The 26,240-nt window shown below is 43.1% G+C and overlaps 1 protein-coding gene across 14 annotated transcripts in view; it reads right to left on the reverse strand.

The window, feature by feature from the left end:
- UNC80 (unc-80 homolog, NALCN channel complex subunit) overlaps positions 1-26,240 on the reverse strand; it is a 129,751-nt gene that overhangs the window by 35,852 nt on the left and 67,659 nt on the right. For 12 of the 14 annotated variants that reach the window (XM_064433648.1, XM_064433642.1, XM_064433647.1 and 9 more), the window contains 18 exons: positions 24,148-24,345; positions 22,377-22,484; positions 21,539-21,677; positions 16,953-17,134; positions 16,455-16,586; positions 15,749-15,935; positions 14,596-14,727; positions 13,945-14,088; positions 12,527-12,627; positions 10,947-11,033; positions 10,036-10,219; positions 9,343-9,437; positions 8,373-8,462; positions 7,929-8,030; positions 6,394-6,574; positions 4,865-5,133; positions 1,134-1,268; positions 376-514 (listed from right to left, as the gene is read on the reverse strand). In XM_064433648.1, coding sequence (XP_064289718.1) covers positions 376-514; positions 1,134-1,268; positions 4,865-5,133; positions 6,394-6,574; positions 7,929-8,030; positions 8,373-8,462; positions 9,343-9,437; positions 10,036-10,219; positions 10,947-11,033; positions 12,527-12,627; positions 13,945-14,088; positions 14,596-14,727; positions 15,749-15,935; positions 16,455-16,586; positions 16,953-17,134; positions 21,539-21,677; positions 22,377-22,484; positions 24,148-24,345 — 2,605 coding nt within the window. The remainder of the gene's footprint in view (positions 1-375; positions 515-1,133; positions 1,269-4,864; positions 5,134-6,393; positions 6,575-7,928; positions 8,031-8,372; positions 8,463-9,342; positions 9,438-10,035; positions 10,220-10,946; positions 11,034-12,526; positions 12,628-13,944; positions 14,089-14,595; positions 14,728-15,748; positions 15,936-16,454; positions 16,587-16,952; positions 17,135-21,538; positions 21,678-22,376; positions 22,485-24,147; positions 24,346-26,240) is intronic. The other 2 variants (XM_064433641.1, XM_064433651.1) reach the window with 1 other exon arrangement.

Raw genomic sequence — 26,240 nt, forward strand, 5'->3', positions numbered from 1 at the left:
ATGCTTTTGTTTCCTGTCCATGTGGAGCAGAGCAGAGGATGACACTGATCCTCTTTATCAGGCATCTTCACTTATCCTCAGTTTATCAGGATCTTCATTCTTCACTCACGCATGTTAAAATTTAAAATGCCAGAGGCTAGTCTCAGACCAGAAGGCTTAAAGCAGAAAAAGTAGCTTTGCAATAAAATTAATTCATAATTCCCCTCCTGCAGAAAATATCAGAAGGGTGATGGTGATAAAGCCAGTCTTCAAAGCCCCATGAGGCACAGGAGACAGATAGGACACTCCTAAAGAAGAAATCATGCTGCATCAAATGTCTGTTGAATCAATAAACAATAAACCAGAACTAGTGAATAAAGGGTGCTTAATTATTACCTAATGACTTGAGAGGCTTTTCTGCTTTCACCAGCTCTAAGATGTCCAAAATGTCTGGAGTATCTCCCTCCAAAGACTGCAGCAAGTCAAAGAGGCACTGAGCTGACACTCCTTTGCTGGTTCCATTGTTTGTAGCATCCTGTTCCAACAAGAGACATTCATGTCATCCCAGGAATCTTTAGCTGGAGGTGTGGAGAGCCTTTATTTTTGACAAAGGGTCCACATGGAGTTCAAGAGCTCATTTCTTTCAACCAGTAAGCCTTGCAGGATCTGAAAACCGCACACAGATCTTTGCTGCTGTGTGCAGGACAAAGATAGGTGTGCTGACAGTGCCTCACTTCAAAATAAGACCCCATTAACATTAGAACATCATTAATGAATCCTTCAAAACATGACTAATCTAGTCTTAGACTTCACATGTACTAAAATTTGGTATTAAGCCTTTAAGCCCTATTGCTGGTTTCTAAGAATGGATTTGCATTTAGAGTTAAAAGCTATCATAACTCTTTCAATAGCCATGTAAGTCTTTTTATAATATACTTATATACAGAAATTTAAAGTGAGACCACATTTACTGGCCTGGACACCAGCAGGTGCCATCTCAGCACCCTGCTCCATCAAGTGACACACAGAAGCGTGCAGAAATAACTCTGGACCCGGTTCTGTGCAGCACCCAGTGCTCTCTTCCCGTGACCTCTGATGGGAGATGGCTGCACCCACAGGCTTCCCCCCGGGACAGGAGGATGGCTCTGACTCACAGGGAACTCCAGGAGAGGGGCCACGCTGGCAAAGAGCTGCAGGATGAAGGGCTTGCGGTGCAGGACGTAGAACTGGCGGCACGCGAACTCGATGGCCTGGCGCAGCTGCGGGTTGCTCTCGTAGTCAGAGTACACCTGGGCACAAGGAAAAGGACATGGAGGCTCTGCTCCAGCTCCTCACCTCCTGAGCCCAGGCTGGACCAACTACAGCACTGGAATTCCTGATAGGTTTGTCTAACACACTGCTAAAGATGGGGACTGGAGCAGCCCTCCCTGCAATGTGTTTCACGGTGTCTTAGGGTACAAGATGTGCCTGGGGCTGTGCATTCTCTTTCCCATCTGTCAGAGGTGGGGCAGTTCTCTGCTGTTCTTTGGGCAGTTTTCTTTATCTCTTCCACAGCCAATCCTCCCTCCAGGAGATCTCTTCTGTTCATGGCCACTGAGTGTCCCTGCATGGCTGAGAAAATTCCTCATCCCACTGGGAGATGCTCGGCCCAGGGGAGGAGCCAAACATTCCTACCTGGATACAATCTGACACTGGAACACCACAGCAGCCTTTGCCCACTGCATTCCCAGAGGAGCAGCTTTCTTCTCCACTGCATTCCCAGAGGAAGAGCAGGCCCATCTCCAGCACCCCTGGAGCTTCAGAGGAAAACTCCACCCTCGTGCAGGACCCCTGCTCCAGCAGAACCACAGCTGGCACTGCAGGAGGGCTGAGCCACCATGGAATGGGACTGTGCCACCACCCTGAAACACAGGAGGTCAGGTCCTGTTCTGACTCTGGCAGTGTTGTTTTGTATTACTGCATTATTATTTTATTTTTATTTTCTTCCCTAATAAAGAACTGTTATTCCTACTCCCATATCTCTGCCTGAGAGCCCCTTAATTTCAAAATTGTAATAATTTGGAGGGAGGGTGTTTACATTTTCCATTTCAAGGGAGGCTCCTGCCTTCCTTAGCAGACACCTCTCTTTTCAAACCAAGACACATGGACAAGACATCTTTTGGAAAAAGTTTGCTTTTCATGTTTGAACATTCCTCTCATTACTAGTCCAATATTTTTTGTCCTACATATTGAGGTTGATTCCTTCCCCCTCCTTCCTAGAAGCACTTCACTTGTTAGAAACCAGTTAGTGCTTTCTTTCTGAATCTTCCTATTTTTCAGTTAATCAAATCTTCCAGTCCTTTCTCACGAGACATGTTTTCTACATGAACATCCTGTTTTCCTGCAGTCTCTTGGTTACCTGATGCTTTCTCTGAGCTAGATAGAGTCAGTACTTCCAGCGAGGATTGCTGATGATGAAAGCAGAATTGTTCAATTTCTTCACACTATAAATCTGTGTAGTCACCCCAGACTGGCATTTGAGTTATTTTTTGAGAATGATGCTGTTGATTCATGTCTGGCTTCAGATCTATAATTCCAACATTCTGTCCTGCAGAGGTGCCACTGAATCAGTTAATTTCCTTCCCATATTCTGTGGCTGATGATACAAAAGTAGTCTAACCTAAGTTTGGGTTTTTTCTTTTTTTTTCAGACTGCATCTCTAGTTTGTCATGATAATTTGTACTCCTACTCTGTCCTCCAACACAATGATAGTGCCACCCACTTTTAAAATATTTTAAGTTTTTTAGAGTGGCATTTCCTTCAGGGCTGGCCATTGAACCATGCAGAGAATGTGTTGCAAATTTGTGGGATTTTTTTCTCAGTTATGCAAATATTATGAATTCCCAGGAACAACTTCTCTGTGTGAGACCTCTGCAGAGACTTGTCAGTGCCCTGGTAGGCTGAGGAAATTAGCATGGCTTTCATACAACCAGAACCCTCCAGCATGGGGATGAGGCCCATCAATTACCAGCATTATCTCATTGCCTTAGAAAAGGAAATAATTAACTGTATATCCATTTCAATTAGCAGCTGGATCAAGCCCAGAAGTGGTAAAAGAATTGAGCACAAACAAACAAACTCATCCTGGATGCCTGGCACAGAGAAATTAAAGTCTGTAAAACCAAACAAGCTCAGAAACACTTGCATTTTCTTTTAGAATTGCTTTTTTTATCTCCCAGGAGTGATACTTTAATAATTCAGTAGTTGACAATAATTGAGGGTGAGGATAGGAAAGAATTACAAACAAATTACTCTCAATATGAAGTGAAAATGAAGGGAGAATCTTTTGCAGGACTGAATGGTTGAGCACTTCAAATTATGTTTTTTAGGCTATTTTATTTCAAAATGTCTTGTTTCTCATTAACAAACCCATGCACTGCTTAAATGGATTCAATTTATACTTATCTAATCATGTAAGGCAGGACATCAGCCTTTCCAGCTACTACAGAGCATGTTTGGATAGCCAAAGTAATCACTGGGTCTAATTATTGTTCTCTGTTAACTATGTGAAAATGAAAGTGTATAGGGATTCTTATTTTCTGTATTTGCATTATAATACTAAATCTCTACTTACATACTGCCTTTGAACCCTACAGAAATAATCCTATCTGTAAAAGAACTATTTTTTATATTTTATTTTCAGTAGCTGATGTTTTTTTCAAGAATCAACAGGAAGAGGCCTACTTGTTCATCTTGAAGTGAAGAGAAACTCCATCTCTGACACCTCCAATATTTGTCATCACTCACAAGAAAAACATGCAATTTTTCACAAATGTTTTGAGTTGCTTTCATACTTAAAAAGTGACTATAATTTAGACTCAATTAGCAAGTAGTAAATCCAGATATTTCAACTATTTCCCAAACTTCAGTCATCCCTGAAGCAAAAACCACGGAGAGATGCCCAAGGTCCAAAAATTGCCCAGAAATTCCACATTTCTATGTGGAAGTACAGAGAAAGGAAAAACAGACATTTATTTACTTAACACAATGCAGAACAGAAAATGTAGTAATTTACTCAAGTAGGAAATAGAAAGCTAATTTGGGCCATCCCACTGTTGCCTTCTTGGGGCACCTAAAAGCTCTCATGAGGACTCAGCAGATAGAAGCTTCCATGTTGTCAATTCCATCATGGAATCATAGGATGATTGTAAGGGACTTTAAAGCCCATCCAGTTCCACCCTGTGGTGTGGGCAGGGACACCTTCCACTGTCCCAGGCTGCTCCAAGCCCTGTTCAAGCTGACCTTGAACACTCACAGGGATGGGGTGTTATATGAGCTTCTTTGAGCTAGGTCTCAGAAGCTCTTGGAGATCTATAATAGCTCAGCTACCTCTGGAGGCATAAAAACCAGCAGGATGGTTTCTGTTGCAGTGTTGGAAACAAAAAGGTTTAATAAAAGGCAAAATAACAAACAGAAAAATCGATCTAGGTGCAAGAGGTCTTTGCTCCTGGTAAAACACCTCACAAAAGCAGTTAGTTTCTTCGTTTACTTCTTTTCAAGTAAATTGCCTAGGCGGGATTTTTTGGCTTTTGTCCAATTTAGCTGTCCTTAAGTCTGAAGTGAAGGTCCTATGAGGTCTCTAAGGTCCTATGAGGTGGCTTTTCACTTCTAATCGATGAGAGAAACTTCTTTCCTTTTTAAGAAGACAAAAGACAGTTTTGCCACTCTGTCAACAAGAAGCACACTCCTACAATGGGGCAGCCCCAGCTTCTTTGAGCAACCTCTGCCGGGGTCTCAAGGGAAGGACTCACGGGAAGTTCTTCTCACGGGAAGAGCTTCCTGCCAAAGTCTGACCTGCAGCAGGATGCGGCAGCATCCCCTGGGATTGCCCCTGGGCGTGGCTCACCTGCAGCATGCTGGGCAGCACCCACTGGTAGCCGCTGAGGGAGAAGAGGTGGTTGAAGTGCACGGCCGTGTTGATGACGGTGGCGGCGTACTGCCTGAGCAGGGCACTGTCCTCGGGGTGCAGGATCAGCGCGCCGTTGAACACGTTCAGGAACAGCATGATCTCGTCCCCCCACGGGAACTCGCTGGGCATGCCAAGGAACATCTCTTCCAGCAGCTTAATCCACAAGCTCTTCTGAAGGGTATCTAGACCAAAGAGCTCTTTGCCAGCTGCAGGGGAGAAGAGCAATCAACAGCACTCAGCTCTGTCCACCACAGCCAGCCTCACCTCACTGCAAAGAACCACCCCACAACCATGACCATCCTTCTGCCTTTCTAAAATTATTTCACCCATCCTGTGATTCTCTAAGTGCCCACAGGGCTTGAGCAAACCTCGACAATATGAAGATGAAGAATGATAAATATCACACAGTTCATTAATCTGCTGGTTGGACACTCTTCCCTTAAAAAGTAGAAGATCTGAGCTTGTACGTGCATCATCTGCCCCACACAGAGGCTGTGCAGATTTATGCTTAGGTTTTATGTCCCAGTTGTAATAATGCTTCTGAAATCAAGTGGCTTTAGGACTGGTACAGAACTTGCCAATGCTTACCACTGTGCAACAATGGCCTATTTAACCTATTTAGCATCAGGCTGGAAACCCTGCTTTACATCCAGAGCAAAGTTTCTGTGTGGATTATTTCTTTATCCCTGCTGCAGAATTTACTCAGTCTTCCTTGGATGTCGACTGCTTCCTCAAAGCAGATGGCAAAGGACTTTGAGCAGTCCTTTTTAGTCTCATGCACAACTTTAATACTCAATTAAAATTTATTCTCATTTGGGTACAAAGCAAGTAGTCTTGTCTGGAGGATTCCAACAGTGAAGCCTTTTCTGCTGCTGTGCTTACAAACCAGCAGCTCTGTATCAGTTCCCTAGGAAGAGATTCATCAGCTTCCAGAAAAGCTGCAAGCCCGTATGTGTCTAAGGCAAATGAGGCATTCACTGTGATGCCTTAAGGAGCTGGAACAGAGGCTAGATGGAGTTAAGAGGAATAAAGAGGATATTTGTTGAAGTGCCTTCAAAGGCCACACCATGGAAGTACCAGAGCCACAGTCATGGCATCCAAGATGGAAGCAAAATATGGCTTGGTCATGAGATCTCACACTTTTATAAGTTTTGGTCCATTTGCATATTGGAGCTAATTGTCCAATTAGAGCTCCAGCCCATAAAGTCCCACCCTTCTTGTTTTTCTCTCTTCAGCCCACATTGTTTATGCTCTTGGGCCCAAGATCTGGATCAGTTGTGCTCGAGAAGGAATTGTTTTGTCTCCCCACTCTGTGAAGAGAGCTCACCATCCCCGTACATGAAGCCCAGACCCACACACTAAAGCAGCACAGGATCTGAAAAAACACAAAAGCTAAACCCTGAGGCATCAGCTGAAACCCTCTGTGCCCTGTCCAGCCCTCCAGGAGAGCTGCCAGGGGATCGTACCTTGGGGGTCGCTGAAGAGCGAGAACTCGGCGTCAATGGCACTGCGGGGGAAGGACGGCAGGCGGAGCAGGTCCTCCTGCAGCATGGACACGTGGGACTGCTTGTGGGCTGGAGGGATCTTCTGGGTCAGGGAGATCAGGAACAGCACCCGCCCCACCTCCTCCAGCTTGCGGGTGAACACCTGGCAGGGAAACAGAGATCTACATCAGCCTAATCCAAAAACTCTTTGAAATCTCCATGCGCTCCAGCAGGTTCACTTGCTCTGATCCAAGGGATGCTGCACTCATGGCTCAGAGCATCACGGTGAAATTCATGGTGCTGCCACAATTTGTGTGCCGCTGTTCTCCAGCCCAGGTCTCAAAGGTGGGCTGTGTTTGTAAAAATGGTTCTAACAACACTTTCTGTTTCAGTCTCCTGGAGGACCCGAAGTGGCTGCAGAACAATTTTCAACTTGGCTGTGGGTTTTTCTGTAGGTTAATGTAAGCCCCAAGGTGGTCAGAGAAACCAACCCCAAGCTGAAAGCCACATGTTTGTATTTCCTCTCTTCAAGGCCTTAGATTATAGCCAACAAGAAGTTGGAATTGCTATCTACCTTCTGAGATAAACATCTGGCCATGGAAAGTATATGTATAATTGCAAAAGAAAAGTAGCCAATAAAACAAAGCGAGCACTTTTCCAAGAAAAAAAGTACTTTTTTGGTTGCTCAGTGGTGGTTACTACAGCACTGCTTTCTTTGCTGACGCTGGATGTTTTCCAGCAACATCTTGCATGAATAGAGAGGGGCTAGCAAATGTGAGATACAAGTTTTACCTTAGAAATATTTTGGGTTCTGAGTACTGTAAATATAAAAATGTGGAAAGCAAAATAATGCCCTGACAAAAATGTGAAGCCCATTTAAATATTTCTGGATCATGTAGAGTGTATTAAACTCATTTATTTGTGGGACACCTCCTAGAACCAGAGTAATTTCTGTTAGAGAAGGAGCCAAGTTGATCCCAAGTAATTTCAGATTTTTATTGCCTTTCTACTGACAGATGCAGCACATGAAATATTGTCCTGTTCTGTGCCATACACATATGAGATGGCATTGACTTTATTTTCCATTGCTTTAGCTACTAGTAGGTCTTAAGCAGCTTCATAGCTGCCTTTTATAACCACTCATGATGGTATTTTCCTACTCTCAGTAAGAACACAACTACAATAGCTGATTTTTGGCTACAAAAATACAACTGTTAATACTAAATGCATAATGTTTAAGCACATTCCTGCACATCCTTTTGTAAATTTTCTGCAAAATGATCGACCTAAAAGGAAAGTGGCTGGACAGAGTTGGGGAGGGAGAAATTCACATCCCACTCTAATATTCCTTAATAATGTACAGAAGATATGGCCCCAAGGCACATTTCACCCTGATTGCTACTTCTCTAGCAAAGCTCTTGATCTGCATGCAGCATGAGGAAAAGCCTTTAAAAGAGAAAAAAAAAAAATTTTCTGGGTTTGTTTCTAGTTAGGGGTATTTGCTGACAGCGAGATACCTGTTTCTGAATGAGCTCTTGACCCTTTTCTGGATGCATCTGCACCAGGTTGAGCTGGGGAGAAACTGACCTCCGGAAAGGATAAATATCACGGACGTAGGTCTGCCAGGAAAGGGGAAAAAGTGTATTTTAAACAAATGTAATCACTATGGCATCACTCAACAGAATGGAAAAAAGGGCCTTTTAGCTCTTTCTGAAGGGCAGGGGCTTTCAGACAGCGTCAGACATCATGAAAGAGCACAAACAGAAGGGAAATTTGATCTTTTCTAAGAAAACTTCTGCCTCTTCCCTCTTCTCTCAAATTCCAATCTTTCACCACAAAGAGCTGAAAATGTGATGCTCACAGACAGAACTCTATTTATAGGATGTTTGCTCCCCTTTAGATAATCCTGATGTTTAACCCTGACAAGATGAAAAGTCACATGGACTTGATCTTTGCCTTACCTTGTTGTAATGAATGAGATTCCAACGCTTATCCATTAAAAAATAATGAGAAGACTGAGTTTCAGGTATGTTAAAAAACTCCAAACACTCCTGAAAAGAAAGAAATCAAAATACCCTGTTACTTTTTAGTTGTTTTGTACAAATACCACAACATCCAAAGGAAGAATATCCATCTAATAATCTATAAAGGCACAAACATTCATGCCTCAATCAGATTGGCACACTGCTGTGGCTTTAATTATTTATTTCTTTTGTTAATCATGAATTACCTGAGTGTGTTTGTGATAATCAAGGTATGCTGACCTCACAATCCTGAAGACTGGTGTTACTTATCTTGATGTCTTCATATCACACGTTTGTCTGACTGTATGAGCCACATGGGCCCGGGTATTTATCAAGATTTAGTGACAGGTGGTCTGCAGAGACACTGAAGTTCTGGCACTTCAAAACACTGAGATGTGATTCCCAGTAAAATCTAACAGAGGCAGATAAACTGAAGGCTTTTACAAATCTGTTCTCTATGTGGCTCAACTAAAACCACCCAGGACATTTCTGGCAGAAAGAGAAAGTGACTGCGGAGCTTTTGGATGCCAAAACATTGTTGTGGTTACTGAACCATCATTTTCACTCTGATCTTGATCAATCTCTCCTCTCTAGTGTTGATAAAACCAAACATTTAAATTATTTGTGTATTTATCAAAAGTATACAGCAAATACCCAGCAAGCTGCAGTGTCTCCAAATGTAGTTGCATTTGTGAGGTTTTTTTGTGAGTTCAGAACATTTCTATGATCCTAAACGTAGGATCCTGTTTATTGCAACCAAGCTCCCCCCACAGAGACACAGACATCCCTGTGAGCAGAATTTCCCTCCCTGACACTGGGACAGGATGATCAGGCAGCAAGGATTGCTGGAATCCAGGTATGGCAGGTAAATGTAAGCAGTTTGTGCAGCTCAAACACTCACTCCTACCTTCAGCAGAGCCTCAAACTGTGTGTCCTCGTGCACTGGTAACTGCGTTGGGATGTCACACTCATTCTGTCCGTGCACAACAAGGGTTTTTGTGCCTAGAGGAAGAAAAGTTGTTGCATTCTCCCTGTCTCTTTAATTAATTTCAAGAGAGGAGGAGTGGTACTTGAAATTCATTCCTGGTCAGGCAGACTAAGAGAGTCCTGTCTGGAGCCATTAAGCAGTGTTAACATATTCTCCCCCTTCCACAGTCTAATGAGAAATTGAGCTGTTCTTAAAGGATGAGCTGACTTTAGCAGCAACTGTCAGCTCTGAGGAAGAAACATGCAAAAGGTCAAACCTGTTTATCAGTAAGATATCTCTTGTCTGACTCATAATGCCCAGAGTCTGAATGGTAGATTTTTACAATGATGCTCCTCCAGCCTTTCACAGCCCCACTGGGACAAAGCTCTGGGATGAAATACTGTTCTAATTCACATTCTGTCTGCTTCTTTTAGAGCTCTTAAAGTGGTTTTCTGAATCTCAAGAAATCAGCAGTACATTTACTGACTGACTACTCAACTGAAGGAAAATTGCCTTAAAATATGCAGCCATTTGTGACAGGTCTTTTTCTGATCCAGTTCTGATGTATCTTTCTTTTGGTAAAGTGGGCCATAAACCTTGAAGTGAAGGAGATTTAAGACTTATTTCTTATACCTGGCATTGAGGCAGTCACCAGCAGCTTCACTTCACACTGTTCCTTCTTCATGGTCTGTTTGAGATCCTTGAAGAAGAGTCCTTCAACATAACCCACCACTTCCCAAAGGAAGGTGAGAGTGGCAGAAATGGCATCCATGCCCCATTCACATGGGGTCCGTACAAAATACATGATCAATCCTACCTGCAGGTGATAAATAAGAGGAATATCAGGTTGCACACACTCTTTTGACTGTGCAGAGCATTGTATAAAAGAACACAGAATATTCTGTAACACAGAATAACAGTATTGCTCTACCTTGCTTCATTCAGAGGGATAAACTTATTAACATTCATTCTGAAATTTTATACACATTAAAGAACAATCTGTCTGTAATATTCTTCCTTTTTCTAGAGATCATGAGGATTGGGGGCAAAACGTACTCTTGCAGTATAGCTTAAAGCACCACTGCAGATGAGGAGAAGGGAGAATGTCTGCAGTTAGAGACTTCCTATTCTTTATGCTCTGAAGTGCTGCCATATAGACAACTCACAAACTACAGAAGGCTCCCTGGAGGAGCATATATCTCATCTGCTTCACCTCCTAACTACATTTGTCCACAGTCTTGAAAGAAGTTGCTAGATCTGCTCCAAGAGGACTGTCTATCAGCAAAGCACTTTCTGAACCCAAATAAAGTAAAGTAATTAAAGGTTTCTGAACTGAGGTTCAGAAATCCATGACAGGTTGCTTAGGGGTCTGTAAGGTTCACTTCCTCTCCCCAGAAGGCCAGAAAGGCTAGTGGAAGCCTGGTGACTTGCACCCACAACTAGGAGCAAGTGTGAGCTATGTAGGAAAATCTGAATGCATTTATTGAACACATGAAGGCAGAGCAGAGATTCTGGGCTGCACAGCGGGCCCACAAGCTACTCACCAAGTAGTTAAAGAGGATATGAGATGTCTGGGCAGGAAAGTCTCCAATGTTCAACAAAAGCTTCCTTAGCATATACATCAGTTCATCCTAGAAGAAAAACAAAAGTTTTTTCTTCCCACCAAAACGTAAAGAACAGATTTCTCCCTTTTGTCCTTTCTTGCTTTGTTTCTTCCCTTTTTCAGCTTTGTCTCTCAGCACATGAAGTAAAACTGTACACCTGTTATTGCTCCCACATATTGCAAAATAAGGCCCAGGGCACTCACCCAGGCCAGTGTCTTTCCCATTTTACCTCAGAGAGACCAGTACCTCCTGCTGTAATTTGTACAGACTGTAACACTGCTGATTGTGCACTGCTGTCCCTGTGATTATCCCAGATGATCTGTGAAATCTAGTTCATCTCACCTCAACAGCTGTGGCTGTGGGGTGGCAGGAGTGGGCAGAATCTATCTTCCCTTCTTCTGGAGACTGCCTGCCTTAAATGTGGACTAAGATATTCCTCATGGTGTGAAGGGATCACAGAAGGGACAGAATCTCCTTCATTGTCAGCTGAGAGAGACAGATGGTATCACAAATGTCTTCTATGGCCCATATCCTCCAACCCCACAGCAGGTGTGAGCCAGTGTTGTAGGCATGGATAAGCACAGGACAATCCATGCCAGTGATACACCTGCAGGGAAATACACCTGTTCTCTGTGTTCTGTACTTGTGGGCATATGAAGAGATGGTGAAACAACAGCTTGCAATGGCTCAGAGGCCTCTGAGGCTGGATAGATGACAGCTTTCTTCTCAAAGGTGCTGAACAAACAACCTCTCTGACCAGAGATGGTGTGGATGCCCCATCCCTGGGAGTGTTTAAGGGGAGATTCAGAGGGGGTTTGAGCAGCCTGGTGCAGTAAAAGGTATCCCTGCCAGCGGTGGGGAACTGGAAGTATGTGATATTTAAAGTTGCTTCCAACCCAAACAATTCTGTGGAACAGACACGACCTTCTGATCTTAAATGAAAGCTTTGTGGGAGATGGCTGACAAGTCTCAGGAACAGTAAGTCCACCAACACCTTGGCTTGCTCAAGGAACAAAAGGACAGTCTTTCCTGACATTTCTCAGGTTTAATATTAATTTTAGAGTCAGTTCTTAGGTAGTGAAAGCTGAGGCCAGTGATACTATTGATATCATACACCACATGTGCAGTTGAGAAGTGATATGGAGAGTCTCCCTGTCTTCTACACGGTCAGAACCAGCATGCTTTTCTTCCCTAAATCTTGGAAGCAGTCTAATGAGCCACAGAGACACAATGCCACCCCATCTTTCAGAGAACCTGAATAGAGTGGCATGAGTAAGGGCAATACTGCCTAATCCATGTTCACTAAACAGCTGCTCAAAGCGTGGCTTGGAGAAAAAGCTTTGCTTAGTGGGGACAAATCAGCTGTGCCCTGTTTAGATCAGGGGACAAAGACTGAGTGATGACATGCTGCATTATAATAGCAAATGTTCTTTCTCCAGTGATGTCCACGAAGTGCCTGTGCTGGCAGCTGTGCTGCCCTGCCCTGAGTCCTGTCACCTGCTGGGGAGAGCAGAGGGTACCTGTCGATTGCTGATGGTGAGCTTCTCGAGGAAGTGGCGCAGAACTGTGGAGGGGTCTTCAATCAAGCAGTTCCACAGGACCTGCTGAGCAACAGCACTTACTGTGAGAGAGAAAGGAAACCAGGTCAGAACCATCTCTTGGAAACGCCATGAGCTGGTATAGTAAAAAAAACCTTCCTAGTCTTCTTCCTTCCTCTGCCATATTTTATACTGAACACCCAAGACACCATTTGATGCACTGGAATTCCTGGTAACCACTGCAGTGATCCTATTAGTAATAATCACACGCCTACTATTTGAACCTTCCCTAACTACTGGTGATATGACATGAAGCACATCACGACTGCTAAAGAATGAAAAAGAAATAACTGATTGGATTCATAACTCCAGATGAACAAAATCCAGCAACTGAGAGATATAAATCCATGTACTTTTTTTTGTTCATGCACATAAGTTCAATTTCATGGTGATTCATGGAATGATTTTATCTGGTGTTGGTGAACAGCATTAGATAGTCAGCAGGGAATTGTTTTGATGATCAACTCCCTGAAGTGCCATTAACTGCAATTCTCTGAAGGTCAACAACAACATAGAATTATTCATTATTTTGTTTTCCTGATCACAAAATCACACATACATTGTTTAGAGGGCTGGCTACATACAGCTAAAACTGAATACAAAATGTAACAGGAAGTTAAATGCACAACTAGCTGACATGATGAACAAGAGATGAAGGAAGCAGAACAGCCCACCATGTATTACCATTTTCAATAAAACAAATACAAGGAAATGTACTATTAATTTACAAAGACATCATAGACCATGACCAAAATGTTCAGGCTGTGTATAGGTGGCTTTCTGCTCGTCATAGGAACACAAAAATATGAGTGGGAATAGATCTCCAGAGGTCTTCCATCCAAGCTGCTTGAAGCAGAGCTGTCATCTACTCCAGGTATGTTAACCATAGCTATGACTAGCCAGGGCTTGATAACCCCTGTGCATGGAGAACCTACAGAAATTATGCTCCTGGTGATTAACTCCCTTCACCATTTCTAATCCGAACTTCCCAAGTTGTAAACTCTAAGTCAGTGTTCTTCTAACTCTGTTTCCTTTGGATCACACCAAACAAGCCCAGCTCTTACAATTCCTCCTCAAAGAACTTGTGTTAGGCCTCTTACCATCCTTGTATCCCCCCACTAGATTTTTTTCAGCTTCTCAATATTTATTTTGAATTAGCAGCTTTTTTATGATCCTGAAAGGGCAAAATCCCCTCAATCCCAAACACAAATTATGTAGAAAATAAAAAGGAAAAACCCTACAAAGACACATTTCTACTGCAAATCTATATTCAAATAGTTTTGAAACTGGTTCTGCCATCTTCAAGCAACAATCCCTGGAAGTTTAATCGAGGTCAATACCAGCTACTCCATCCTCCCGGACTTCTCCATCTTCCATCAAGTGGACAATGGGGAGCACTGCTGCACAAATGCATGCTGGAAACACAGCCTGGGGTGGCTGGGGCACGTGGTGGTTTGGAGTGTGCTCCGTCGTGTGTTCTTCATCTGGAGCAGTGAGAGGAAGAGGAGTTAGGCAATACACTGTGCCACTATCCTGGCAGGTTAGATAAACATTTATCTTAGTGGCTCTACATGCAGAACAAAGATCAGAACACCATTCACTGGGCAAACATGACAGGTTTGCTGCTATCTCCAAGTAGAAATGGAGCCTCCAGCCAATTTCTTGATCAAGAATTTTCACTGTAAATACATAATTTTTCAATTTACATTTCTTTTCTTGTAGGCAGCCCAATTCCTTTTGCTAAAATCTCTTTTTTTTTTTTAGCTAGAGTGCTCCCTGTAGCATTACTCCCCAAGCAGAACATGAGAAGCAAGAGAAAGTATTGTGACACCAGCGGTGAATAAAATAATTAAGGGCAGTAGCTTATTATAAAATAGCTCAAGCTTGGGAATGTATTTGGCAAAAGGGAACGCCAGAGCTTTATGGGTGAACAGGAAAGCTTCCAGTGAATGAAATCCTAGGAGGGATTGCTCCAAAGTGAAGTCACCCACCTTCTGCACTGACTGCAGAGCGCACTGACCACACAGAGCCACGGCGGAAAGAATAATTCCTGTGGGAGGTGCTGGAGGTGCAGGACGGGCTCACAGACAGGCGGCGGGAGGCCAGGTTGGCAACTTCTTCTACTGACAAAGAGAATAGGGAATGTCAATCCAGATCCAGCCAGCAGACTTCAGGGAAAGTTTTGAAGGACAGCAATTGCAACCCAATCAGAATGCTGAAAAGTCAAGTCAGGTAATTGTGTCAGGAGACACAATTTAAAAGCTGTAAAGCTCAATCAAATAGGTAATTTGCTCATGCTTTGGGAAACAGCAGAACACTGGTCCACAAGAGTGTTCAGTGCTGTGGTGCAACACATTTTAACAGAGCTGGCTCTATACTTCTTTTCATCCACTCCCTGTTAACCATCATTGTTGCTGTTGCTCAGTTTTTCTTAAGAACCAGGATTTCTGATCACAGATTTTCCAGTGTATGCTTAGCGCTCACCAACTCTGTACTCACCTAATGGCACATACCTTGGAATGCCTTTAATGAAGTCTTTGTGCTCTGTTAGCCTGGGCCAATAAAACTCCTCACCTGCAGACTAAGCTTATTGTGACTCTTGTCATGTAACTTTGGCTGTCTCAAAGTTTGGTGCTGAGCTTGCACTTTTCACCTGGGCTCCCCCACTATTCACCACAAACAGAGAAAACCCCAGGGGCAATTCAGTATATCCTAAGTTCTGTTTCTTAAGATAGATACAGCCAAAGAGCAATTCCTCCCATCCTTTAATTATTGAAGAGTTAAAGTTAGGAAAGATGGATTTAATTCCCAGTGCAGCATAGTTTCTTGTGTTAAATCCTGCAAGAAACTGGGAGCTCTAGGATGTTAAATGCTGGCAAGCTCCACTGAAGTCGGGGTAGACGGTGTCAGTATCTTTATCACCCAGTAAGAACTCAACATATCTGAGGTTTTGTCCTTTTTTTGGTACTAATTTTCAAATACACTTTTTCTCAATGACTTGGACTCTTCAACAAATGGCTGTGGTTGGGACCTTCCTAACACTAAAAATCAATTTTCCTGGACATCGCTGCCCTAAGCAGAGCTCTGTGTCTGTGGGAAATGCCCTCAGCTTGCTGGAATGCAGCTCCTGGTCCCAGAGCACACCTTCTTCTTCCTGCTCAGAGCTTGGTGTACAGGATGGCTCGTAGCAGGCCTCTTGAGTGATGGGGATGGCAGTGATCAGGCTGGCTTCCCGGCCCAAGCGTTTCTTCTCCTCCTCCTGCTGCAGGTTCTTCAGGATGTGCTCCGCTCGCTGATGGGAACGTGACACAGCTCGGGCAGAAAAGGACTTCTGTTGGGAGGAAGAGAAGAAACACAGCCCAAAGCTGTTAGTTAAGGTGCACACAGATTTTGTGACAAAGGCTTTGTCTCAGTGATGTTCAGCAGCTCAGTTTCTAAATATAAATCAGACTAGTGCCAGCCAAACAGAGATTCACCAGGAGAATTACTGGCAAAAAGCCTGCAATAAGCTTTGGTGCAAACTCCTCCCAGGAGACACCACATGAACCAGTGCAGACTAAACTGTCTCTCAGGCAGTTCTATTGAAAAAAATCATCTTTTGGAGAGAGAGCAGCTGCATGCTCCTAAGATCTAAGTCAGTGTCTCTCACAGAGATATTAAGTGCAGTGCTGTACCTCAGTGAACAAACAGAAAAGCTTGATGCCCATGTAGAAAACTGTGTCCTACACAAAATATACTAGATTTTTTTTCCCAGCTGGTTAATCCAGAGGTTAATTCACATCTTTTGTTTTAATTTACCACACAACTCTATAGAGAAGAAGCAGTGCTTACTCTCAGGGTGCCTGCTTACCGACTGATCTTCATTTATAGGATCCTGCACACTCCCACTGCACTGAGGGACCCAGGGAGGGTCAAACATTGGCACAGATGGCATCCCCAGCACAGGAGAAGGTAAAGTGAAGTTTATACTTGGAGGAGGAATCTAAACAAAACCATGGAAGACATTTTGTTACAGCGAACTATTATGGTCAGTATTGTTAATTGAACATGAGCACAAGTACCCAAGATTTAAATTAATTCTGTCAATTTTCCCATTTCTGTATCTCACTGGACTGTAGCACCATGCATGACACACATCTTCTTTCATATTTCCTGATCTGAGTCCCCATTTTATTCTTCCTCTTTAATACAGGATTTCTCCATATCACCTCCCCCACTAGTGAGACTTACACAATCATTTTTTCCCCTAAGCAGAGTTTCAGGAAATTTCATGGCAGTCTGTCATTATACATCTATCCCACAAGGCAAGCTGCAAATATCACCATTAAGCTTCATGTGTCTTATCTACCTTGAAGATCTGCTGTGCTCCCTCTTCCATCCTTGGCCACACTTGGTATCTGAACCTCCAGAGCGTGTGAAATTTAAGAATGGCATTCAGTCTTTGCACTGTTTCTGGGTGATGAAATTCGGACATCAGCATGTCAGAAACAGCCTCTGGCACTTTCACAGCACACAGCAGGAACATGGCAGCTGCAGGGAGAGAACAGCTGATCACCTGTGTTTCTCAGTAATGTGCTTATTTGGCAAAGAAAAACTGCAGGTGCACAAATCCACACCAAAAGAAAGCTCTGTAAATAGGATCACCAATCTACCAGGCCTAGAGAAAACTGTATTGCTTCATGAAACCAAGCACATATGATTCCACCTTTGGAGCCACACAGCATTAGAGCTGAAGCTTGTAAATTCTTCTGGAAAACCTGCACTTTAAAATAGAGTACATCTTTGATCTTCTCAGCTTGTTTAAAATAAGAACATCTCTTAAGTAAAGGGTCTAAGTTTGGCTTTCAAAGGTTCCACTTCCAAGTGATTTCTGTGTTGATTAAGCAAGGCTGATTTAACACAAACTCTGCCTTTAGCAAAAGCTCTGGAACAGGAGACAGAGTCCCAGTAGATGTCACCTGGATATTTTCATGGGTAAAACCAGTTCTTACTTAAGTGGGCTCCATGCAATGACCCCAGTCTGTCTCCAAGGGAAAACAGAGCAAGACAAAGGACCATGCAAAACAGCATGATGGTAGCTGAGGCAGGACACTCCCCCTACCACAGAAAAGTTTATCTGGCTTGTTCACCATCTGATGCACAGCTCTGGACATCCTTCCCCCCTCCATGAAGAATTGAGGTGACTCAGGCCAGACAAAGGTCAAGCAGTGAGTTATCCCTGGTGCCAGGAGTGGAACTCCAAATAAACAACTGAGTGTAAAACAAGATGGGAGGAATAAAGCTACAAATTCCTGACTGAGACGCAGTTTTAAAATCTATAAAAGCTACATGAATTTCTGCAGAGACAGAGTCTCCTACACACTCCCTGAAACGTACAGATCAGATGTGACTCCACAGATACCTTCCCTGGGAATTGAGAGGAAAGATTTCACGTGTACCCCATCATCAGTTAGGAGGTAAGTACTTTGGATTTTAAGCTGTACTGTTTCTTTGCTAGCTGTAACACAGTGCACTGTATGTTCTCTTCTAGCTTTATCCCTGTGTAGCAAATAGTCTGTTTAAAATACTATGTGTGTTAATTTTGTGTCTGTTAAAGAAATAATTTATTCTATAATGGACCAAATCAGCCATTATTAAAGAACTTGACAGTGAGAGTGGGTTTTGAGGTGCTGGCCACCCCAATAAAGCCATTGCCTGCTGCCAGAGGCCTGGGCAAAAGGCAGGGACTGATCTAAGCTCCCATCTCTATTTGTAATAGTTGCTTCAAGGGATCATATTTGAATATAAAAGATATTAAAGTACAGACGGATGGAGGGCAATGAATGCAGATGGTGTCTGCATTCTGAGGGGCACTGCAGGAGGCAGAAGCAGAGGGATTCCTGTTGCTGTGGGAGTTCAGTGGTAGAAAATCCACGGCTTCCTTGAGCCGTGCTCACTGCAGAGCATTGAAGACAATTTCTCTAGATTTGGTGGCTGTTCCTCCACAGCAGCAAGAAGACATTTGCCAATGTTTTCTTCAATGCTTATTCAGAGGTGCCAGGCCCCAGAGAAGTGTTTATGGAGGCAGCATGACTTCTGCAGGACAACAAGGCTGCTCTCTGACTGCCTGGGCTCCTGGTGCTGCTCAAAATCTCTGAGGACCTTCAGAGAGTTCCTTCTGCTCCCTGACCTTCCCAAACTATAACAAGTCTTAGCAGGACACACGTAAAAGGGTGAGTTCATTCTGAAGCAACCAAGAGAAACAGAGGAGGCTTGGGAGAGGTCAGCAGATGGTGCTGTAGTACATGAACAAGGCATTATTTTTACCCAGCTTCTGTTTTTATCCAGTTTCTGTATAGCAGCACTGGGGGTTTTCAGGGTTTGACCTCGATGTATGCAATATATGCTTGGGCTGTATTCACCTGCTTCTAAAAAAAGCTACTAGAGATCCTCAAATGGATTTTAATCTTCCCTTCAGGAAAGGGAGAAGAAGGAAGAAGTATTTCTTTTATTGGAGCAGCAGCCAGCTAGCAGTCCTCAAGAAGAACAGCAAAGCTGCATCCCATTCCCGGTGGCCCATGCAAAATTTTTAATTAGAATCATAGAATCATTAAGGACCCCTGAAAAGGACCTCAAAGATCATAGAGTTTAAAAAGTATCCAAAATTATTCCCTCAGAAAGGAACTTGAAGCAGGGAAAGGAATACTGCATCATGCAGATTATTTCTCTTCGTTTTGCTCCTTTCTCTTCCTGTCTACACATTTGACCAGGGAAAGGCAAAGGCTGAAGGGAGAGCACAGAAAGACCTGAGAAATGAAGTGTTCTGTGCACTGGTGGAGTAGATGGAAGTGAGAGAAACCTGAAGAACATGAGAAAGAGAGGGGAGGAGGGGTTAAATAATGTATTTCAGGGCAGAATTAATTGTTATCTGTGGAAAATAAAGCCCTGGTGTACTGGATTGAAATGTGATGGGAAGGGGAGTGATGCTTGAGGAGCATTTCAAAGCTCTTGCATTGTTAAAAGCTTTTGATAAAAATATCTGTAACCTAATCTTCAGTGAGAGAACGCCTCTGACTGCCCCCCATAGGTATGCAGATCTGAAGGGAGGAAATCTTTCAGGCACAATGGGGGAGGAGAAAGGTGGAATTTGAAAGTTGTAGGAGATTAGTTTACAAACAAATTAAATTATTTTACACTTAATTTAAGGAAACTCTGTATTGCACACGAGGGATGTTCACAGTTTCTGAGGCTGAGGCTCATGATTTCTGCTCATCTCACATTAGCACACAGTGACCAGGAGTGTTTGGACAGGACACCGAGTATGGAGAGGACCTCCCAAGTCACATCATCAAATTGCTTTCACAAGCTCTTAAACCAAAGGGCTTTTACTTTCTTTCCTGGTGGTTAGGAATCTGTTTTCCACATGAAAGAAGCCATTAAATGACTCATCTTCATTCTCCTCTAACAAATTAGTCCTAAATATTTAATAAATAATAATTAAATCCTCTCTTTGTCTGGTCTCCTGTCATTATGAAAAGTAAAGATACCCCCTCTCAGTCTTCATCTAAATCCATTAAATAAATATCCTATAGGCTCCTCATTCTTCCTGCTGCCCTAGCAGCATCTGTTACACATTAATATCTTCCTTCAGGGACCAAAATTGAGCATTTAAAGTGCTGTGTTCTAGGTAATTGTACATCGTGCTTTACAGCAGCATTAATACTTTGAATTACTAAGGAAATACTTCTGTCACATCCTGACTGTTTATTTTTTCACAGCTGGCCATTAGGTCAGTCATCTTTTGGCCAAGGGATAAACTCTCAATCTAGATCATTTCCATGCGAGAAGATCCAAGCTCATAGCAGAAAAATTCTTATTACTACTTTGCAACAACATATATGATTTTATATTTTATTGTAAAAGTTTCATCCCACGTGCAGAATTTCAAAGCACTGCTTGTACAGGTAAATGATGTTCTAATCATCTGTCTTAGAGATGCCTCTCAACTATGTGCCATCAGCAATCATCTGTGTACTTTAAAACCAAGTGGAAATTGAAAATTTCAATACAATTACAGTACTTAATGAGTAATTCTGCTGTCTCCAGGCAACATGGAGTTGCCTGGAATTTTCCTTAGAGCCTGAGAGGAGCTATGACAGTTTCATTCCCTGTGTCAGTTTTTTTATGAGCTCTCAACTGGTACTGATGCCTCAGGTTTTAGCTTTTATATTTTTCACATTGTGTGATGCTTTAGTGTGCAGTTCTGAGCTTCATATGAGAGGATGGTGAGCTCTCTGCACAGAGTAGGGAGACAAAACAATTCCTTCTCTAGCTGGGGACCAAGGACAAATGATCCAAACCTAAGGCCCAAGAGCATAAACAACATGGACTGAAGAGAGAAAAACAAGAAGGATGGGACTTCATGGGCTGGGTCTGTAATGAGACAATTAACTCCAATATGCAAATGGACCAGAACTTAGATAAGTGAGAGACCCCGTGACCGGGCACCCATTTTTGTGACCATCTTGGGTGTAGCCCTGGCTGGGCTCTTGTGCTGCCCAAGGTGCATCCATTGAGGCCTTTTAATAAATCCCTACTTTATTCTTTAACTCTGTCTAGGCTCTGCTCTAGGTCAGCCTTCACAAGCCATCAGTACTAACATTTCCATTTGGCAACATACAGAATGCTTCAGCAGGCTCTGGACAGGCTGAATCACAATGTTTCCTCTGCCTACCAACCCAACTGAATACAGATACCAATTTTGTTATTCTTCAAACACCCACCACATCCAGTGCCCCGTTGACCCTTCCTGACCACCTCTTTTCCACAGAGCACACAAAGGTCGATGAAAACCAAGAACCCCTTGGTGGCGTTCAGGTTCCTCCACTACAAAACTGCCAGGCCCTGTGAGTTGTGCAGCCACAGCAGGCATCCTGAGTGGTGTGTGTGTCTCACCTGCTGCCCCAGCCATGTGCTCATCCACGCTGAGCAGGAGCTCCCACGCTGCTGGCTGGATGTCCCCGTACATCTCCTCAGTGAGGATGGGAGCAGCCTTGATCAGCAGCGACAGAGGGGCAGGGGACAGGCTCATCACCTGCAACAAACCAAGCCGTGCCTTAGGGCTGAGCCAACTGTCCATAGGGGAGAATACACCCAGTGATTTTACCCTGGTTTTGGTCTGCAAATTACCCACCAATAACTTCTAGGTGCATCCATTTCTCAAAATGCTCCATAGAGGGGACATGGCCTTCAGCCTATACTAAAACATCAGTGTTTCCAAGCTAGAGTCTTTTGCTTGTCCCTCACATCACCAACACACCAAGAAAGAGGACAGAAGGAAAGCCAAACTCTCCCAAAGTGGTGCACAACCAGCAATACAGGCCCATTAGACTCTCACTAAGAACAGGCTCATGAAGAGTCTGTTGCTTCTTCAGGAACTTTGAACAAGTAAGAAGAAAGAAAACAAATACTGTAAAGTGACAGGCTGCAGTTAAACATATCTGTGAATTCTTTGGTTTTCTGTATCCTCAGCTCTGGTGCGTATGGCACTATGGAGAGCCAGCGATTCAGACTGTGATTTAATGGAGGTAAATGTTTAAAGGATTCTTTGACCACGTTTCCTTAAGAGGTTTAAATTTAGTATTACTCAGATTGGGAAAAGATGTAGGGCTGAACTGATTGATGTTCAGGAACAGCTCTTCACATGGGCTTGGAGATCTATCTATATTTCCCCTCTTGTTGCATTTTAACCAGGCACCTATATATCTGTCTCCCTAACTAGCCTAATCAGTACCTGATTCCTGATGTATTTTAGCATTCCAGAGTCCTTCTTCCCTTCCAAGTTGATATCGATCACTCTCTTTTTAAGAGAAGGAGTTCTCAAGCATGACTTGTCTGAGCACTGCAAGGAAATAAAAAGAAAGTGGAGTTCACTTTTATACTTCTCAAAATGTGGAAAAGGAGATTATGTACAAGAGGAATTTCCATATACTAGAAACCATCTGGTACCAGAGCTGTAGCACAAAGCCTTCTTCTTTGCTGGCAACAGGCCCAGTATCAGTGAGACAACACATTTCATCCAATTTTATTCTATTTTTAACAATGCTTTTCCCAATAAAATCTTAAGGCAGAAGACAGTAAACCAAATGAACAATGTGTTCTCTGTGTAATCTTCACTGGTGGCACACCCATGTATTTAGTTAAGAAGGTTAGAGGCAAAAAGTCTGCAGCTTCCCTCTAAAAAATTACCAGTGGAAGTGTTCAGTGTACAGAACTAATCCTCTCATGGAATCATAGAATCACTGATGTGGGAAAAGACCTCTAAAATCATTGAGTCAAACCAGTAGTCTAATGCTGCCACATCCACCACTAAACCATGTCCCCAAGTGCCACATCCTTACTTTTTTTTAAGTCCTCCAGGGATGGTGACTCCACTGCCTCATTAGGAGCCTGTGCCAGGGCTGGACAAACCATTCAAATTCCTATTTTGTCCCTTTGTTCCTTGTTTCCTATTGAGCAAAGCTCAATATCCACCTGGCTGCACCCTCCTGTCAGAGAGTGTGGACACTGACAAAGTCCCCTTGAGCCTCCTTTTCTCCAGGCTGAGCTCCCACAACTCCCTCAGCTACTCCTAGAGCTCCAACCCCTTCCTCATCTCCATTCCCTTCTCTGGACACACTTCCATGTCCTTCTTGGACAATGAAAAAAGGAAAGATTTTCAACTGCTCTCTGGAAGTGAGGTCTGTGCAAACACCCTGCACGTGTTTGTAAGACCTCTCTGCCTCCCAAATTTTTTTTCCTGCTGTTTCTTAAGTGCTTTGATGGTTTGATGTATGATGAAATGCATATCTCTGTCTTGCAATTCAAAGTTGGAGACGAAGCAAGCCATGAACACTTTTGTTTTCAGTGTTACTGCAAAGCAGTTTAATAGCTCTGCCATTACAATTATTCAGGATAACTGTAGTCTGTCTGCTGTGGTTTATCTGTTGACACAACTCAGTTGGTGCCTGGGTGGGCACTTTCCTGAAAGCAGAAATGTATTTAAACTGAAATTAAAAGTATACTTTTACATATAAAAAGGCACAAAGTTGTCTGAGTATACTGCTGAAATGGTCATTAAAGGGAGACAAACATTAAAGACCAATGTATACAATTTTTGGAACAGCTGAGAGCTCAGACCTAGAAGAAAGAAACTCCGTAAGATTTTACAACAATTTCAAGAATAATTCTTACTAACAGACAAGAAAAAACATGGACAAACAGAGACAGAATCCACAGGGTGGTAAGTAGACGCCACAAAATAGCATTGAAATTGGAGTCAGAATTTAAGCTTTTTAAATTACCTTATCAGCAACTTAAGATTCATCCAAATCAATACAGGTTACATTCCTTACATAATGCTGAATGTCTTAATTGCTGGGATTTTTTACAGCAAAGCCAAGCTTAGGAAAATCTGTATTCATTTTGTCATGAAAGAACTGTATGAGTACATCGCGCAATTTTCAAAGGCAATCATAACGTGTCTGGACAAACCCTAAAACATTCTGCATCTTCCATTTACTCACTTCCTTTTGCTTTTTGCCCCTTGCCACGTTGTTCAAAGTGCTGTTTTCCCTCAGGGAGTCCACAGTGTCTCCATAGAGCAGCTTGATGGCCCGGACGAGGCGAGCACAGGAGCGGCTGTGGTGGAGGTAGCAGTGGGGGTGGCAGTAGTCAATGTGCGTGCATATGAAACTTTGCTGGTTGCACAACAGGATCATCACCTGGAAATTAAAACATGAATAGTCACCTGCAGAAAATGGAGCTACACAGGCAGGGATTGGGACAGTTAAGCCAGCTTTTCCTCAGCCTAGCTAGGGAGGTGTGAAGCTCAACACAGGTTTAAAAAGGTATTTGCCTGTGTAGGTCTTCATACTGACAAGAGGTTTGCAGACTAGCTGGGCATGGCTAAAAACACATTAGTGCTAGCAAAGAAAATGAACACAGCTGCTGTAGATGTATATATTCAGCTGGTGGCAAAGTTGAGGCTGAGGAAAACCGCATCCTCTCAGTTGGCAGAAAAGCTATTGTATCACCACTCTGAGATGAGAGCTTGGACAGGAAACCATCAACTCGCCAATTGTTATAAAAGCTGCAAACCCACCATGCTTGGGGGTTAGATTCCTTCAAGGAGTGCAAAGGGAAATATCTCAGTATGCTCTCCAGTAGAAATAAGCTGTGCCAGTTGCTCTGCAAGTCATTGGGCAGACCCATCCAGCCCAGCTCTATGGTAGCTGGCTCAGTTGCTATTTCTACTTGTGTTACCATATGGCAGCAAGGAGTAGTAAAACTTACCTAGAAATCAGGTAAATATTTCGGAGTTTAGCTATTCTGAGCTCTGCTTTGCTGCAGAAATGCTGTTATTAGTCCCTAAGCTATTTAATTAAAGATAGCCCTGGCAAATCTACACTTGAGTGACCACTCTCTGGTGTAACTCAGATGGTTTCTTGCCAGAGGAGCAAAGCTCAGCCCAGCAGCTCTTTGCACATTGATCTTCATGTTACACACAAACCCAGCCTCTTATTAGCACTGAGGAAAACACACAGGCATCTCCAAGCCATTCACACTGTAGGTCTTAAGAGGCCTTTATGAATCGTTGATTTCCCCCACAATCCAGTGCAGAAGTACCCAGAACTACCAGAAGGAAGCTATCCCAAATTTCCAGCCACTGTGTCTATGTCTGTGCAGCTGCAGTCTGCTGGCTCTCTCTCCAGGCTGCCACATCATTCTCAACCTTAAAATATTGAAGCTTCTAAAAATGACAGGAGCTTAATCTAACACAAATCTGTGTAATGTTTGTGGAACTCCTGTGTTTTCCTCCTTTCTCTGGCCTCCTATCATTTTGGGGTCAATAAAGAATAACTCAATATTGGTATCAATGTGCAAATTGTGTAGCAGCACTGTAGAGCTTCTACCAGCCTCTGGGCCACTCTTATAAATTGCTGTAATGTACACTGACACAGAGTGAGGACACCAGGCTCCCTGGTAAAGGAAATGTTGGTGCCTTCATAGCAGCAATTGGAACCAGTAATCCTTTAGAGCTGTTTGCTTGTGGCAACTAAGTAAAGCAGGATTTTTGTTTTGCCTGTAGTTTTAGTGACCATCTACCCACCCCTTCTTTCTAACAAATGGAAAAAAATAGCATTGTCATGTAATATTGGTACTTGTGTGTCATTAACTGTACCAGGTGATTTTTCAAATTTTCCTTTCTCCTATGCAAGCTAACCACATGTAAAGTGAGACAAACATCTCAAGTTTCTTTCAGAATTCATGAGTTCATGCAGCCTCCCACACTGAGCAAGGGCACCATGATGTATCTTAAGCTGCTGACTAGGGAAATTCCCTTATCCACTACTGATGCAGCATCTAATACATACACATATGACTAACACACTCACTGGAATTTCCAAATGAGGTGTAAGCATTACCAAGAGCATTGGAGTACTGGCAGAAAGCAGGGTAGTCCAGGGATTGAGGCACTAGATTGGAAGACATGGCATTCAAGTTCCCTGCCCTGCCAGCCTCATCTGAAAAAGACAACTATCAAGAACTGTTTCTGACATCAAAGTACTCGATTAAGCCTGTTCTTGCCCACACCCTATGGGAATGGGGCAGCTGA

Source organism: Passer domesticus, chromosome 10 (assembly GCF_036417665.1).
Source record: "Passer domesticus isolate bPasDom1 chromosome 10, bPasDom1.hap1, whole genome shotgun sequence".
In the NCBI taxonomy this organism is placed as follows: domain Eukaryota; kingdom Metazoa; phylum Chordata; class Aves; order Passeriformes; family Passeridae; genus Passer; species Passer domesticus.